At 46.3% G+C, this 18,666-nt stretch overlaps 1 protein-coding gene across 4 annotated transcripts in view; it reads right to left on the bottom strand.

Annotated features, from left to right (window-relative positions):
* Nucleotides 1–18,666, bottom strand: part of LOC139386582 (partitioning defective 3 homolog) — a 232,113-nt gene that overhangs the window by 99,605 nt on the left and 113,842 nt on the right. For all 4 annotated transcript variants that reach the window (XM_071132243.1, XM_071132242.1, XM_071132244.1 and 1 more), the window contains 7 exons: nucleotides 16,658–16,859; nucleotides 16,361–16,553; nucleotides 12,446–12,585; nucleotides 12,059–12,175; nucleotides 9,488–9,523; nucleotides 1,496–1,684; nucleotides 949–1,119 (listed from right to left, as the gene is read on the bottom strand). In XM_071132243.1, the coding sequence (XP_070988344.1) occupies nucleotides 949–1,119; nucleotides 1,496–1,684; nucleotides 9,488–9,523; nucleotides 12,059–12,175; nucleotides 12,446–12,585; nucleotides 16,361–16,553; nucleotides 16,658–16,859 (1,048 nt within the window). The remainder of the gene's footprint in view (nucleotides 1–948; nucleotides 1,120–1,495; nucleotides 1,685–9,487; nucleotides 9,524–12,058; nucleotides 12,176–12,445; nucleotides 12,586–16,360; nucleotides 16,554–16,657; nucleotides 16,860–18,666) is intronic.

The raw sequence follows: 18,666 nt of genomic DNA on the forward strand, positions 1-18,666 counted from the left end.
ACAAACTGACGGGTTGTCAGTGGTCACAAACTGACGGGTTGTCAGTGGTCACAAACTGACGGGTTGTCAGTGGTCACAAACTGACGGGTTGTCAGTGGTCACAAACTGACGGGTTGTCAGTGGTCACAGAGCGATGGGTTGTCAGTGGTCACAGAGCGATGGGTTGTCAGTGGTCACAAACTGATGGGTTGTCAGTGGTCACAAACTGATGGGTTGTCAGTGGTCACAAACTGATGGGTTGTCAGTGGTCACAGAGCGATGGGTTGTCAGTGGTCACAAACTGATGGGTTGTCAGTGGTCACAAACTGATGGGTTGTCAGTGGTCACAAACTGATGGGTTGTCAGTGGTCACAAACTGATGGGTTGTCAGTGGTCACAAACTGATGGGTTGTCAGTGGTCACAAACTGATGGGTTGTCAGTGGTCACAGAGCGACGGGTTGTCAGTGGTCACAGAGCGACGGGTTGTCAGTGGTCACAGAGCGACGGGTTGTCAGTGGTCACAGAGCGACGGGTTGTCAGTGGTCACAGAGCGACGGGTTGTCAGTGGTCACAGAGTGACGGTTATCAGTGGTCACAGAGTGACGGGTTGTCAGTGGTCACAGAGTGACGAGTTGTCAGTGGTCACAGAGTGACGAGTTGTCAGTGGTCACAGAGTGACGAGTTGTCAGTGGTCACAGAGTGACGAGTTGTCAGTGGTCACAGAGTGACGAGTTGTCAGTGGTCACAGAGTGACGGGTTGTCAGTGGTCACAGAGTGACGGGTTGTCAGTGGTCACAGAGTGACGGGTTGTCAGTGGTCACAGAGTGACGGGTTGTCAGTGGTCACAGAGTGACGGGTTGTCAGTGGTCACAGAGTGACGGGTTGTCAGCCATTACTATGAGCCTGTCCTCAGACTGGTGTTGGTCCAATAATCTCCACGGCTGTCCCAAAGGGAGGGTTAGGCTTACCTCACTGCGTTTGGTGACCCTCCTGGCCACTATCAGCTGAATCGTCCCGCGTTTGTTGCCCTCCACCGACATGGACTTCCTTAGCGTCTCCATGGCCTCCTGATTGGTCTTGCCTATCAATGACTCGCCGTTCACCGCTATCAGCTGGTCGTTGACCCGCAGCCGCCTATCCTGTTAACACAGCATGTGACACGCAGAATCAGAACACCCACGATCAGGCTGTTCAACGCAATAGCACTGGTGCTGTTAACCTGGTCCCAGATCTGCTTGCGTCATCTTGCCAACTCCTTGTCACACCGAACAACGAGTGACACCCAGGCTACTTAATTCCCTAGAGAGTAGGCTAGAGTGCAAGAAAGACTGGCACCAAGGTTACTGCACTGTCAGTGGAATAACGAATAGCAGACAAAGCAATGAAGTTCACTGTCAAATCAGAACAGATAGACAGAAGATGCCAACAGGCAGATTAGTATATAAACTCCAGAAAATATATCATTACTTATATGACCATGAACATCGGAATCCTTATGAGAGGGGCAAGACTCACCTTGCAGGCAGCTCCTCCATTGATTATGGACTTGACGAAGATGCCTAGGTCAGCATGGTTCTCCTTGGAGCGGTTGCCCTTGACGCTGACCCCTAACCCGGCCGACCCCGAGTCACTCAGAGGGATCTCAAAGGTCAGGAACTCCCTGGTACCGTCAGGGGTCAACACCAGGTCATCCTCCTCAACCTTCTAGAACGGAGAGTGAGCGAGGGAGGGAGAAAGGACGGTGTCACTGATAATTTCTGCTACTGATAGGCAAATACAAGATTAGTGTCCCAAATGGCACCCTATTCCCTCCATAGTGTACTACTTTTAACCAGGGCCTGGTCAAAATTTGTGCACTATACTATATACAGTACCAGTCAAAAGTTTGGACATACCTACTCAATCAAGGGTTTTTCTTTATTTTTACTATTTTCTACATTGTAGAACAATAATGAAGACATCAAAACTATGATAAAACACATATAACATCATGTAGTAACCAAAAAGTGTTAAATAAATCAAAATATATTTAATATTCTTCAAAATAGCCACCCTTTACTTTGTCACAACACAACTGATTGGCTCAAACGCATTAAGGAAAGAAATTCCACAAATTAATTTAACAAGGCACACCTGTTAATTGAAATGCTTTCCAGGTGACTACCTCATGAAGCGGGTTGAGAGAATGCCAAGAGTGTGCAAAGCTGTCACAGAGGCAAAAGGGGACTTTGATACTTTGAAGAATAAAAAATATATTTGGATTTGTTTAACACTTTTTGGGTCAATATATAATTCCATGTGTGTTATTTCATAGTTTTGATGTCTTTGCAATTATTCTACAAAGAAAATAGTAAAAAGAAACGAAAAACCCATGAATGAGTAGGTTTGTCCAAATTGGGACGCAGCTATGCCGATTCCGACGCTCTTCAGAATCAGGAGCCATGGGATGACCAACTCACATCTATGAGTTTAGTTACAGATGAGGCAAAGGATCTCTCTGTCATAGAGATCCTTCAAGTCAGTGTTCTGAATGTATTATGGTCTTCTGTAGCAAAGCAGAGCCAACATTGACATTGTGACTAAACACATTGTCAGAAGAATGGAGTATCTGATCACAATAAGTATGCCTATTCACTTTACCCCTACCTATATGTACTGTACATATCTACCTCAAATACCTCGTACCCCTGCACGGCGACTGGGGTACCCTGTGTACAGTGGGGCCAAAATGTATTTAGTCAGCCACCAATTGTGCAATTTCTCCCACTTAAAAAGATGAGAGGCCTGTAATTTTCATCATAGGTACATACACTTCAACTATGACAGACAAAATGAGAAAAAAAATCCAGAAAATCACATTGTAAGATTTTTGATGAATTTATTTGCAAATTATGGTGGAAAATAAGTATTTGGTCAATAAACTTTTGTTATCTCAATACTTTGTTATATACCCTTTGTTGGCAATGACAGAGGTCAAACGTTTTATGTAAGTCTTCACAAGGTTTTCACACACTGTTGCTGGTATTTTGGCCCATTCCTCCATGCAGATCTCCTCTAGAGCAGTGATGTTTTGGGGCTGTTGCTGAGCAACACAGACTTTCAACTCCCTCCAAAGATTTTCTATGGGGTTGAAATCTGGAGACTGGCTAGGCCACTCCAGGACCTTGAAATGCTTCTTACGAAGCCACTCTTTCGTTGCACGGGTGGTGTGTTTGGGATCATTGTCATGCTGAAAACCCAGCCACGTTTCATCTTCAATGCCCTTGCTGGTGGAAGGAGGTTTTCACTCAAAATCTCATGATACATGGCCCCATTCATTCTTTCCTTTACACGGATCAGTCATCCTGGTCCCTTTGCAGAAAAACAGCCCCAAAGCATGATGTTTCCACCCCCATGCTTCACAGTAGTTATGGTGTTCTTTGGATGCAACTCAGCATTCTTTGTCCTCCAAAGACGACGAGTTGAGTTTTTACCAAAAAAGTTAGATTTTGGTTTCATCTGACCATATGACATTCTCCCAATCTTCTTCTGGATCATCCAAATGCTCTCTAGCAAACTTCAGACGGGCCTGGACATGTACTGGCTTAAGCAGGGGGACACGTCTGGCACTGCAGGATTTGAGTCCCTAGCGGCGTAGTGTGTTACTGATGGTAGGCTTTGTTACTTTGGTCCCAGCTCTCTGCAGGCAATTCACTAGGTCCCCCTGTGTGGTTCTGGGATTTTTGCTCACCGTTGTGATCATTTTGACCCCACGGGGTGAGATCTTGCGTGGAGCCCCAGATCGAGGGAGATTATCAGTGGTCTTCCATTTCCTAATAATTGCTCCCACAGTTGATTTCGTCAAACCAAGCTGCTTACCTATTGCAGATTCAGTCTTCCCAGCCTGGTGCAGGTCTACAATTTTGTTTCTGGTGTCCTTTGACAGCTCTTTGGTCTTGGCCATAGTGGAGTTTGGAGTGTGACTGTTTGAGGTTGTGGACAGGTGTCTTTTATACTGAGAACAAGTTCAAACAGGTGCCATTAATACAGGTAACGAGTGGAGGACAGAGGAGCCTCTTAAAGAAGAAGTTACATGTCTGTGAGAGCCAGAAATCTTGCTTGTTTGTAGGTGACCAAATACTTAATTTTCCACCATAATTTGCAAATAAATTCATAAAAAAATTCTACAATGCGATTTTCTGGATTTTGAAGTCATAGTTGAAGTGTACCTATGATGAAAATTACAGGCCTCTCATCTTTTTAAGTGGGAGAACTTGCACAATTGGTGGCTGACTAAATATTTTTTTGCCCCATTGTATATAGCCTAGTTATCGTTACTCATTTTATATTTATTCCTCGTGTTATTATTTTTCAATATTTTTTTATGCATTTTTGGGAAGTAAGCATTCGACAAATCAATTTTGATTTGATTCGGTGATCACCTCGCAGGCCCCCAAAACACACTAGAATGTATACAATTAAGAGCATTATCCACACACAGAAGCAGACACATACAGTATATCAGAAAATGCAACAGGTGCCTGAGCCTCATTGAATAACAAAAAAGCTATTCTCTCTGCCTTGTCAATTGACAGCTGTCCTCTGAATAAATCTGCACACTAAACTACTAGCAATTATGTGCATGTGTAATGAATGCAGTCATAATCAAGCTCAGTGTCATACATTCATTAGCTCCCATTGTTTGCAGAGAGAGATTGAATTACTTTGTGGAGAGACCGAAGGAGAGAGAGCGAGCGGCGGAATAGAGAGAAAGAGAGAGAACAGAGAAAGAGGAGAAAAAAAAGACAGAGGAAGAGAGAGACAGTGCGGGCGACAGAGGGAGAGGAGAGAGGATGAATCCATGTGGAACACAATTGCAGAACTGCCTTCTCTTCCCCTCCTCTCCTGAGCAACCCAGGCTGCAGGGTGCTTTGTATTCCACAGAGTGAATAAAATGGCACCTCCACTCCCGTCCCCAATCTCAACCCCTTACAGCCCTGGCTCCCTACACACCCCTGGCCTACCTCACGCCCCCCGATCTCAACCCCTACAGCCCTGGCTCCCTACACACCCCTGGCCTACCTCACGCCCCCAGATCTCAACCCCTACAGCCCTGGCTCCCTACACACCCTTGGCCTACCTCACTCCCCCCGATCTCAACCCCTACAGCCCTGGCTCCCTACACACCCCTGGCCTACCTCACGCCCCCCGATCTCAACCCCTACAACCCTGGCTCCCTACACACCCCTGGCCTACCTCACGCCCCCCGATCTCAACCCCTACAGCCCTGGCTCCCTACACACCCCTGGCCTACCTCACGCCCCCCGATCTCAACCCCTACAGCCCTGGCCTACCTCACGCCCCCCGATCGCTCCCAACAGCATCACCTGAAGCGATTAGAGGCGTGCTCTCAACTTTCCCAAACAAACCTGTCGATTTGATTGAATCAAAAAGTCACTTGAAACGAATTAAAAGCGCAAAGAGGAGAGGAGAGATGAGGAGGCAGTGGAGGATGTAATTGCTGGAGGGAGCCCATGTGGAGAGCGCTGAACGCTTCTGAGGCTCTTTTTTTTTTTTTAAAAGCAGCTCTCTCTCTTTCACTATCTACCTTAGACCGCATGCTGATAGACCATGAATATCAAACACCTGGGGGATAGACAGAGGAGTCCAGACAGACTGATGTGGAGGTGTGTGCGGTGCACAAAGAGAGACTCGCACGCACACACACACACACACACACACACACACACCATCACACTCCTCATGGAGGAGGCAGCGAGTCATTAAACACAGTGGAACTGTGAGCAAAGAAAAGGACGTCACCTTTCAGCCCTTTATAATCACCGTCATACGAGGTCATGTGTTTTTAATTTTATTTTTTATAAATAACTCCCATCTCTGAGGCATAGTCGCAAAGAGCAACAGCCCCTGCCTCATCCGCCTAAACATCCACACATCTCACACACGAGATCAGAATGGCTTCAGATTAGAATGAGACTCCAGATCCATCCGTGTCCTCTTCCTCCTCTATACTGTGACTGTGTGATGGCAATTACCCAGCTAGCAGCTGCTCCCAGCCACAGCGTGCTTTATACGCAGAAACAGGTGGCAGCTTGAAACATCACTTTAATTAAGGCAAGAGCTTGTTCTCCACTAGAGTCACTGGGCCTTCTGATTGACTCATACATTCACACACTAGAGACATGAATGCAGTCGCATCTGCACGGGGGCACAAATAACACTGTGTGTGCGCGCGTTGTGTGTGTGCGCGTGTGGCAGAGAGCGGGGGCAGAAAGAGCCACAACAATTATTCATCGGAGTCGAGCGAGTCGAAAATGTGTCTGTGTGACCATAGATCAATGTGGCTTGGCTTTACATTACATTACAGGGTAACTGGCACTGATGCCTTCTCAATATCAACTTGCAGTAATTTTCTATAACTAATAGCACCACCAGAACAAGAAGTTCACAATGATATCAGCTATTACGGATATTATTAGCAGTGGATTTACACTAATGTGTATTCCAAATGGCACCCTATATAATGCACTACTTATACATTTCCTAATGTCCAACATACTGCTTGCTTAACCCGGAAGCCGCGGCAACGGCGTACAACTGGCGACCGAAGTCAGCGTGCATGTGCCCGGACCGCCACAAGCAGTCGCTTGTGGTACAAGGACATCCCGGACGGTCTAACCCCCCCCCCCTAACCCGGACGACGCCGGGCCAACTGTGCGCCGCCTCATGGGTCTCCTGGTCGCGGCTGGTTGAGACACAGCCTGGGATCGAACCCGGGTCTGTCCTGACGCCTCTAGCACCACAATGCCTTAGACCGTTGCAACACTCGGGAGGCCATAATGCACTACTTCTGACCAAAGCCATATGGGCCATGTTTCGAAGTGCACTATATAGGAAACAGGGTGCCACGTAGCCTATATGTATTAGATCAGTGCTGCCCTGCGACGGCAGGTGTAAAGGCAGTTACTTCCTAAATCAGCACAGAGTGACAGAGCGTATAGACCACAAGGCATACCCACCCACGGCCACATTTACTGTTACTTAGGCAGTCCCAATGAACAGCCCAACTGACTCTCATTCAGTCTGCTGCACAACAGTCCAAAGTGTTACCTTTGCTTCACGGCTCCTGGTTGACTCAGTCCCACAGAGCAGAGGGATGATGTCATGCGGAGGCACTGCGTGCATCCCAAATGGCACCCTTTGCCCTGTATGGTGCACTACAGGGGTACACTATATAGGGACACGGGTGCCATTTGGGACGCACCCACTGCTGTGGGTGGTTACCTCAGTCAGCCAGTGGGGCTCCGTGGCCGACACGGCCTTCCTTACCGAGCGACGCTGGAGAGGGGAACAGTCAGACCTGTGGTTACATTCCACATACACACACACACACACCAGAGACCACCGCAGGCCCGTCATTCCATGGTACCAATGCCACACAAGCAACAAACCCCAGAAATGTCAGCAGGAGTGGCAATTAACCTTGTTCATGGGTGCATCTCAAAGGCACTTTATTGGCTATATAGTGTATTACTTTTGACCAGGGCCCATAGTGTCAACAATAGCATGTACCTCTGGGTAACAGAAGCCCCCCCCCCCCAACTCACACAAAGAGATAATCAATTATTAACAGCGATTATACGTTTATTAATTATTAACGTTGCCAAAGTGCTGAGCTAATTCATGTGGGGGGTCAAGGTGATGTTGCCTATTGTCTCTGTGTGTTCGACCTGTTTTAGTGAGAGGGGGGATCGGAGAGTGGCTGCAGGCTACTATGGCTTCAAGTGAGGCCTCAGGTTAATTGGTCCAGTACAGAGAGAGCGTGCCATTTGGCGTGTGGAGCTCTTAACTTTGTTCCCTGTCCCCCAGTCTCCCTCCATCTCACCCTGCCTCCCTCCCGCCATCCAGCTACTGGAAGAGGGCCATTCAGATGAGATGGGGGGGGGGGGGGGCTAATGCGCTAAAACGGTCTCCTGCCGGGAAACACAGACTGGTTCCCAAATGGCACCCTATTCCCTATATAGTGCACTACTTTTGACCAGGGCCCATGTTCTGTACTAGTATCAGAGCCTCAGTGCTGCTGTCTGCCTGGCACCACAACAGAACAGTGAAGTTCATGTGTTGTTGAGAGTTGTGTGGAACAAAGCCTCTAACAAGAGATAACATCTGCTGGGTATAATTGTGGAGCCCATTATGGAGGGAATATGCCGGGAAGGAGAGAACAAAGGGATTCATTGGCGAGGATTGTAAAATCATACACGAGAGAGAGAGAGAGAGAGAGAGAGAGAGAGAGAGAGAGAGAGAGAGAGAGAGAGAGAGAGACAGAGAGACAGAGAGACAGAGAGACAGAGAGACAGAGAGACAGACTTGAATCTAAGGTGTACAACATGTAGGCCAACTTTATGATGGAATTCATTGGCGAGGTTTGTAGAATCACACAGGAGTGAGCGATTACTCAGGGATCTAAGGTGCCCGACTCTGGATTGTGTCTCATCTGAGCACAACGATAACGACTCCGGAGCCGTTCCACATGAGGCCGTTCTAACAGCAGCCATGACACACCTCCTGGTCTGGTGTGAATGGTTTACTGGAAAGGGAAGGACCACCCTGAAGCAAACCCGTCGTGGAACGCCCACTCTGGGCTGCTACCTCGCTCGCCAACCGAGGAGCGTGAATTGAGGAGCAAACTGAACACGTCACAGAAGCGCCAAATTAGCTGGTCAATGAAGCTGGAGAATGGCTGGCTGACATAGTTCATCATGAATCACCTTGATAGTATAACAACCCAGTATAACAAACCCTCTGCCTCGTTAAATAAAGGTTCAAAAAAATACAAATTGGTGAAAACAACAAGGACCCCATTCTAAGTTTAAATACAGTCCTACGACACAGTGGGTCAGTCAACGATGAGCTTTCCTCTCATCAGTTGAGAGCAACGTTAAAAGGCCATGTAAATGGTCTCCTCATGTCCCCAAACAAGGTCAAATAGCACAATGAGCATTCGACCCCATTCAGAGAAAGTCATCTATGAGTGTGGCCAGGTTGTTAATGGCACTGCATCAATGGGCGTGTCCCTGAGCAGACTATTCAAGTAGTGAAAACACACCCTTCTCTACGGTACTCCACTGAACTCCTACATCAGCGCATCACGGGACATGCAGAATTGTGCAATAAAGTACATTTCGTTTGACTGCACACCATCATACATTAATCACGTTTGACAACGGTCGACGCTCGACATTTACACACCTGAAAATATCTACCACGTTACTAACAGGCACAGCAGAGGACAATCTGAACCTGCACTAGACGTGACGTGCATAGTCTTAGGAGTTTTGCATGCTGTATTAGCGAAGAACAGGCTCAAAGTATTGGCTGGAAGAGAACGAATGGTTTCTTGACATTTGCTTCCAACCACTATCATGAGCCATCCTCCTCTCACCAGCCTCCACTGACTCAGTGTAGGGGACATGTAACAGGTAAAAACGGGGTTTGGGTGACTCTTACCAAATCTCTGGGGCTTTGCATCTGAGGCTCTGCATTCTAGAGGAAACAGGGTGTCAGAAGATACAACAGTAGTCAATGACACATGTTTGCAGCAATACTGTACATCAAATCTAACTGAGGGAGGAGCACATCGGGCTAATTCAAATCTGGACCCTTGAAGCCAGTTCCACTGCTGATGTTCATGTTCCTCCTCTGATTTAGACCTGGGACACCAGGTGGGTCCAATTAATTGTTCAGGTTGAACAGAAAACCAGCAGTTCTCTGGACCTCCAGGCTCACATTTGATTACCCCTGGAGTAGACTGACAGAAATCCAAACTACCATCCATTGACTATTTTATTTCACCTTTATTTAACCATGTAGGCTAGTTGAGAACAAGTTCTCATTTACAACAGCGACCTGGCCAAGATAAAGCACAGCAGCGACACAAACAGCAGCACAGAGTTACATGGAATAAACAAGCCTACAGTCAATAACACAATAGAAAAAAAGAGAGTCTATATACAGTGTGTGCAAATGGCATGAGGAGGTAAGGCAATAAATAGGCCATATTAGCAAAGTAATTGCAATTTAGCAGATTAACACTGGAGTGATATATGAGCAGATGATGATGTGTAAGTAGTGATACTGGTGTGCAAAAGAGCAGAAAAGTAAAAACAATATGGGGATGAGGTAGGTAGATTGGGTGGGCTATTTACAGATGGACTATGTACAGCTGCAGCGATAGGTTAGCTGCTCAGACAGCTGATGTTTAAAGTTAGTGAGGGAAATGTAAGTCTCCACCTAATGTAGACTGTGCAGTAGAAGTGGGCTACCCAGTGTTCACACACTCCAACAGAGTGCATTTCTTTACCAAAATACATGCTCACATGTACCACTATAGCCCATCTATGGATATTACCAGCATATCAGTAATCATTGCCTGGGGGCGGGGAATAACTCAGAGTAGCTGCTCCAGCTCTCTTCCCCACTACTAGAGTCAGAAGAACCAGGCCTGTGTTTTCCCCCTGGGGGTAGAAGCGGTTCTCTCCGCTGTGTAATATTTATACCCTCCCCCCGTCATGTGTGTCAGACGAGATAGCAGACAGATACCTCTAGCTTGTATCCCAAATGGCACCCTATTCCCTACATAGTGCACTACTTTTGACCGGGGCCCCATAGGGAAAAGGGTGTTCCATTTGGGACACATCCTCCTGAGTGAAAGAAAGGCTCTGGACTAATCAAAAGATGAGTATTGATCCCGATGAGGCCTGGATGAACGCCCCTGGGCTCAACATCTAACTCAGCCCGGCCAGAATGATTGGCCCAGAGTGACAGCCAGCCAATAGGGTGTGTGCGTCTTCAGTTGTAATAACTGTCACTGTTGGAGGGGGTTGGTTGAACCTGCTGTTGGTTGCTGGTGGCTGTGATCCACTAATGGTGAGAGGAGAAAACTCTGGCCCATTATTATCACAACAGGGGGGCGGGGATTTGAGTGCTACTCTGTTCTATAACTCAGCCTGGCGCAACATCCCGGGTGTTAAAGAAGCATACTGGCGGTTTTGTTGGGAGATCGTATAGTAGCCAGTGACTTGGGTAGTAAATACTGATCAACCTCGGCGGGACTGCCTGCGCACCAAATGGCACCCTACTCCCTTTATAGTGCACCACTTTTGACCAGGGCCTCTAGTCAAAAGTAGTGCACTTTGTAGGTAATAGGGTGCCATTTGGAACACAGCCACTATAATTTAGACCTCAGCACTAACCCCAGCATTAACTCAACATATTCCTTTCATCAGACACACTAACGGAACCCCAGATGTGTTGTTTCATTAAAAAAACATGTGTATTGACAAAACCTTTCAATTAAAACAAATTAAAACACACGGCGCGTCTATATAAACACATTACATGGCATGAGCCATTATAATCTCAAACTGAGTAGTCACCCTCTAGTCACTCTGTTTCAAATGGCACCCTATTCCCCATTTAGTGCACTACTTTTGAACAGGACCTATTGTGTGGGTTCTGAATCTGATTGATATTCCACCCAACAACAAGTGTATTTCTCAGTCTGTCCCTAACCTGCCCGCTTTCTCACCCATCCATCAATCAATCTATCCAATTTGTTCTGAGGGAGCGGAGCACTACAGGTTCCCACCGAGAATACTTGGATCAGGGTCTACGTCCCAAATGGCGCCCCACCCTCTACATAGTGCACTACATTTGACCAGGATCCATAGGGCTCTGATCAAAAGTAGTGCACTATGTAGGAATAGGAAGCCATTTGGGACATAGGCACGGATAATAGAGAGTAGCGCTGTGCCAGAGTAGCACAATCAATCTGCATGCTGCATTGGCATGTTGTGTGAGGAGGAGAATGGAAGGAAAACACAATACTTACTGGGGAACTTGGGAGATTAACCGTGACAAGGTATAAGACGCACACAACCACAGGGCCCCACGACATGCATATTGATGTACACACACACTTTCCTGAGAGTAGGGGACATTATGACAAACGGGGACTCTAAGCATCCTAGAGAGGAGGGAATGTAGAGTTTGCAGTGTTAGGGGAGCAGAGAGACCTACCAGGAAGGTCTCCTCCTGTCGTAGCACCACCAGCCCCACAGCTCCTCCCATAGGCGTGGCCCTCAGCAGAGCGACCACTTCCTCCTGGGTCCGACCAACCAAGTCCACTCCATTCACCTGGAACACATACGGCAATTAGTAACATACAGATTCACATTCCGATTTTGACCCCTAAATCCCACACTGAGGAACCCGCTGCCATTCACTTGAACTGATCCCACCAAGACACTATTATGAGCCTAAACAACATGTCCCTCCCTACGTGCCAGAAGTCACACCGTATTAGAGGCTAACACAACATAAACTATTGGGAACAGAGATCTAGAAACAGGGTGACTAGACAATGAGAGTGTTTTACTGAAGCATCCCCTGGGTCTCGGGTCTCACCTCCAGCAGCCTGTCTCCAGCCTTGAGGCGTCCGTCCTGGATGGCAGCTCCTCGGGGCAGGATGTTCTTCACGTAGATGGGCGCCGAGCCGCCAATGGGGACGTCGCGCGAAGTGATGCTGAAACCCAGACCCTCTGGACCTAAGGGATGAAACAGGAGGATGTGAAACGCGCGAGAACGCCCGTCACATTTTGACTCCCCTCATATCACAGGTACAGTCAGGTCTACACAGCAGCAAGACATTCTGGCAGTGTTTGAAATGTGTCTTGCCTACTACTTACCAAAACGACATACTGTGTATTACACATACTACATACTATTTAGAACGTACTGTCTAGTATAAATGTATGCAGTAAGCAACAAATATCAACATACTAGGCTCACCCATACCAAGAACGTGTAATCTAATTTGCAATTGCGTTGCTTCCCGCCATCTGTTCATTTCGTGTCCCCTTCTCATAATTATCAGCTGTTGTCAAACACGTGGGTCGGAAAAGACAATTCTCTTCCTCAATAGCATGCAGCGATTTCTAGATGTAAAGCCAAAATGGCTATGACATCCTGGCATTTAAAGCATACTAAATGTTTGGAAATTTCACTTACTATAAAACATGTTCAATTCGCATACCCAAAAAGCCTATTTACAACGCAAGTATGGGTATTCAGACATAGCCATGAGGCAATCCAAAGTGAAAATGCAACATGGGAAGGATTCTGGACAGCTAGTATGAAAGGTTGAGACAAAACGGGTTGAACTGCGGAATCCTCCTGGCCTGAATCAGAGTCCAGAGGTTGAGGATGGTATCTCTTTCTCCTCTCCCGCCGGCACCACAGTCCAATCATTAGGAGAATGTCTGCCAAGCCTAACCCCTCTGTCTCTGTCTGAGCTGTGTATGGTAATGTAAGCAAGGCAAACACAGAGAGGATTCCAGAACACTCTGAGGATTCTGTTTCAGAGCAATCTAAATCCCCTCCATGTCAATAAGCCAATCAACTTCCCACCATAGGACGGGCACGTATTATAGTTACCGGTAAATGGCATTAGCATTAATGTGTTTCATTTGGTACACAGGATCTTTCAAGACAAGTTAGATCAGTCTTGTAATATCCCAGATTGATTGTGTTCGAGTTTGGGTTTTGTGAAAAGGCCAGTGAGTTTGTTATGTTGACATCTTAAAAAAGCCCTCTTTTTACTTCCCCAAAGTCAGATTAACTCGTGGATACCATTTTCATGTCTGTGTGTGCAGTTTGAAAGAAGTTGCTAACTAGCGTTAGCACAATTGCTAACTAGCATTAGCACAATGACTGGAAGTCTATGGTAAAAGCTAGCTGTTATCAGACTCTGGGGAAGTAGATAAAGGTCTTCATTGCCAAAATTCTGAAGTATCCCTTTAAGATGTCGACAAACCAACTAAATCTATCCACCAAATAAGGTTCAGTCTGCTGCACTCAAAACACAACAAACAAGCCAAAGGCTGTAGATGTTATTAACAGTGCTATGTTTATGTAGGCCTCCTTTCAAAAGAAAGTGAATAAAAACCTAATAGTATGATACACACCTGGATGTGGTCTGTTGGGACTGTATAAATGGCACCCTATTCCCTACATAGTGCACTACTTTTAACCAGAGCCCTATGGTACGTGGTCAAAAATAGTGCACTATAGCGAATAGGGTGCTGTTTGGAACACAAACATCATACCTGGCCAAGGCAGTGAAGAGATCCCTACGCAGTGCTAGTATGCCATACGGAGCGGCCCGTTGATTTTCAACATGCCTTTTGACATAATGTACACTACATAGACGATTGGCTGCCTAGCAACAAGCCCTCTGTCTCCCCCAGTTGCCCGTGTCGGCACACACAACTGGTCTCCTATGGCCTGCCTACCTGCCTGACTGCGTGTCTCCTATTGCAGAGGCCTGTGCTGTGCCAACTCTGTCCAGCTGTCAGTCACTACATACACTCCAGAGATGTGTTGAATTTGGAATGAATGGATCAATCTGGATCTGCAACACATTTTCTCTCTACCGTTTCAGGCAAAAGTGGGAGGCCTTTTGGCCATCTTTATTGACATTTAAGGCAACATTGACTGATTCTGATGTGTGTGTCTGTTCATTAAAAGAGCAATGAGAAGCGTACTGTACCAGTCAAAAGTTTGGACACCTACTCATTCCAGGGTTTCTCTTTATTTTCATCTATATTGTAGAATAATAGTGAAGACATCAAAACTATGAAATAACACGTATGGAATCATGTAGCAATAAAGCTCCCGAGTGGCGCAGCGATCTAAGGCACGGCCTCTCAGTGCTAGAGGCGTCACTACAGACCCTGGTTTGATTCCAGGCTGTATCACAACCGGCCGTGATTGGGAATCCCGTAGGGCGCCGCACAATTGGCCCAGCGTCGTCCGGGTTAGGGTTTGGTCGGGGTAGGCCGTCATTGTAAATAAGAATTTGTTCTTAACTGACTTGCCTAGTTAAATGAAACATATAGAAAAGTAAGCAAAAAAGTGTTAAACATCAAAATATATTTTATATTTGAGATTCTTCAAAGTAGCCACCCCTTGCCTTGATGAAGCAGTTTGAGAGAATGCAAAGCTGTCATGAGGTTGTCACTTGGAATACATTTCAATTAACAGGTGTGCCAAGAAAACCGAGCAAAGGACATTAGACCGTTGGAAATCTGTCCCTTTGTCTGAGGAGTCCAAATTTGAGATTTTTGTTTCCGAACACCGTGTCTTTGTGAGACGCAGAGTAGGTGAACGGATGATCTCCGCATGTGTGGTTCCCACCGTGAAGCATGGAGGAGGTGGTGTGATGGTGCTTTGCTGGTGACACTGTGTTTTATTTAGAATTCAAGGCACGCTTAACCAGAATGGCTACCACAGCATTCTGCAGTGATACACCATCCCATCTGGTTTGCGCTTAGTGGGACTATCATTTGTTTTTCAACAGGACAATGACCCAACATACCTCCAGGCTGTGTAAGGGCTATTTGAGAAGAAGACGCACACAACCAAGAAGGAGAGTGATGGAGTGCTGCATCAGATGACCTGGCCTCCACAAGCACCCGAACTCAACCCAATTGCGATGGTTTGGGAAGAGTTGGACCGAAGAGTGAAGGAAAAGCAGCCAACAAGTGCTCAGCATATATGTGGGAACTCCTTCAAGACTGTTGGAAAAGCATTCCAGGTGAAGCTGGTTGAGAAAATGCCAAGAGTGTGCAAAGCTGTCATCAAGGCAAAGGGTGGCACTTTGAAGAATCTCAAATATTAAATAGATTTTCATTTGTTTAAAACTTTTTTGCTTACTACATGATTCCATGTGTGGTATTTCAAATTTATTCATTTGTCATTTATTTCTTTGTCATTATGGGGTATTTATTATTAAAAAGTAAAAATAAAGAAAAACCTTTGAATGAGTAGGTGTCCAAACCTATGACTGATACTGTGTGTTAATTTTGAAGTGACTGTAATAATATGAATATATATTTTGAACCAAACAATTTGACAATGTCTTCTTTGAAGTCCTAAATAGAAGAATAATTTATTCATACAACTTCATCACACAAACCTAAACACTAGTTATTTTTCTTCTGAGGCTGAGAAGCTAAATTCTTAGAATGAGGGAAGGAAAGAAGGCAATTTTCTCAGACCCACCATGGCTGGAGAGGATTACAGCGATACTTTCTCTGTCGGGCTAATCACAAACCACCTCTGTGAAGAATGGATTCCAACCATTCAATATGTAGGACCAGGAGCTTTTCCTGACCACATGAACTGACCTGGGAAAAAAAACCTCTGGGCCTTGGGATGGCCATAGTCAGGAAAAGCTCACGGCCCTCCTGAGGTTAAACAGATGCTGAGCTTTAGGTGTGTATGTGTGTGTGTGTGCGGGTGTGTGGGTTGGATGCTGACCTTTCTTGAGCTGGATGTTGAGTCTCCTGCCAACCTTTTTGGTGAAGCCCGCCGTGGGGGTTGAGTTTAGCACCCTGTGAGGGGAGGGGGCGTGGCCGGATGGGGGCTTGCCAATGGAGCCCCCATGGGGGTGGGGTAGAGGGGTGTAGGCGTCTCCCTGCTCCGGGTGAGGGTGGGGATGGGGACCACGGGACTGTGAATTAAGATAAGACAGTATTTTATTGTCTGTCTTCACAGGAATGTGCCTTTCATTCTAAAAGCAATGACATATAGACGTATAGAAAAATAGTGAGAAACCTGTGGGGTGTGGTCCAGGCCTGAGGTGGTGCTGCCTCTCTCGCTAGCTAGGGAGTCGGGGCTGAAGCGTCCAGAGGAGTAGGCCACGTTGGGGTTCCTCTCGCTGTGTGACAGCTGCTCGTACTGGGCCTTCATCAGGTTGGGAACCACGTGGAACATGATGACCGGGGAACGCATGGCCTGGCGGAACATGTTCTGGGCTCTGAGGGAAGGCAGAACCAAAACAACAGTCAACCAGCGTGGCAAAATCGCAGGTAATTTCCCCAACATTCCTTTAGTGTTCTGGAAATCCTATTGGACGATTCTGGGAATCGAGTGAAATAAAAGCAGGAAATTCTGAATCCTCCAAAACGAGGAGGTTTAGGGAAAAGTTACTGGAATTTTGCGACCCTACAGTCAAAACAGGGCTGGTGGATCACGCAGACACGTTACACACTATACACTAGTGGTGGTCCACCTGCACTGTGTATCAGTGACTAAAGCCTGTTGAAAGTAACCATGTACAGCTTTAGAATAGGTTTGCCAGGTTTTATCATGTAATCCCACAATTGGCTACAGATGAAAGGAATGGGGCTTTTCATAGAATGATTGGAGAGAAATCCTTTTAAACCCCTTCAACATGAGGTAAGGTAGGTGTGAACTGAAAACATCTATCGAGTGTAATGTTGCCGTAGCAGTAGTCTTGTTAGCCACACCTGTTACAGTACAGTAAAGGTGACTTTGCTAGTCATCTCGGCTGCGCTCCCAATGGCACCATAGGCCAGGGGCTATAGGCTCTGGGCAAAAGCAGTGTACTACATACAGTGAGGGAAAAAGTATTTGATCCCCTGCTGATTTTGTACGTTAGCCCACTGACAAAGAAATGATCCGTCTATAATTTTAATGGTAGGTTTATTTGAACAGTGAGAGACAGAAAAGCAACAAAAAAATCCAGAAAAGCGCATGTCAAAAATGTTATAAATTGATTTGCATTTTAATGAGGGAAATAAGTATTTGACCCCTATGCAAAACATGACTTAGTACTTGGTGGCAAAACCCTTGTTGGCAATCACAGAGGTCAGACGTTTCTTGTAGTTGGCCACCAGGTTTGCACACATCTCAGGAGGGATTTTGTCCCACTCCTCTTTGCAGATCTTCTCCAAGTCATTACGGTTTCGAGGCTGACGTTTGGAAACTCGAACCTTCATCTCCCTCCACAGATTTTCTATGGGATTAAGGTCTGGTGACTGGCTAGGCCACTCCAGGACCTTAATGTGCTTCTTCTTGAGCCACTCCTTTGTGCCTTGGCCGTGTGTTTGGGTCATTGTCATGCTGGAATACCCATCCACAACCCATTTTTAATGCCCTGGCTGAGGGAAGGAGGTTCTCACCCAAGATTTGATGGTACATGGCCCCGTCCATCGTCTCTTTGATGCAGTGAAGTTGTCCTGTCCCCTTAGCAGAAAAACACCCCCAAAGCATAATGTTTCCACCTCTATGTTTGACGGTGGGGATGGTGTTCTTGGGGTCATAGGCAGCATTCCTCCTTATGGTCGCATCAGCTGTTGTCACCTTCTCACCAAGCTGCTTGGCGATGGTCTTGTAGCCCATTCCAGCCTTGTGTAGGTCTACAATCTTGTCCCTGACATCCTTGGAGAGCTCTTTGGTCTTGCCCATGGTGGAGAGTTTGGAATCTGATTGATTGATTGCTTCTGTGGACAGGTGTCTTTTATACAGGTAACAAGCTGAGATTAGGAGCACTCCCTTTAAGAGTGTGCTCCTAATCTCGGCTCGTTACTTGTATAAAAGACACCTGGGAGCCAGAAATCTTTATGATTGAGAGGAGGTCAAATACTTATTTCCCTCATTAAAATGCAAATCAATGTATAACATTTTTGACATGCGTTTTTCTGTATTTCTTTTGTTGTTATTCTGTCTCTCACTGTTCAAATAAACCCAACATTAAAATTATAGACTGATCATGTCTTTGTCAGTGGGCAAACGTACAAAATCAGCAGGGGATAAAATAC

Source organism: Oncorhynchus clarkii, chromosome 28 (assembly GCF_045791955.1).
Source record: "Oncorhynchus clarkii lewisi isolate Uvic-CL-2024 chromosome 28, UVic_Ocla_1.0, whole genome shotgun sequence".
NCBI lineage: Eukaryota > Metazoa > Chordata > Actinopteri > Salmoniformes > Salmonidae > Oncorhynchus > Oncorhynchus clarkii.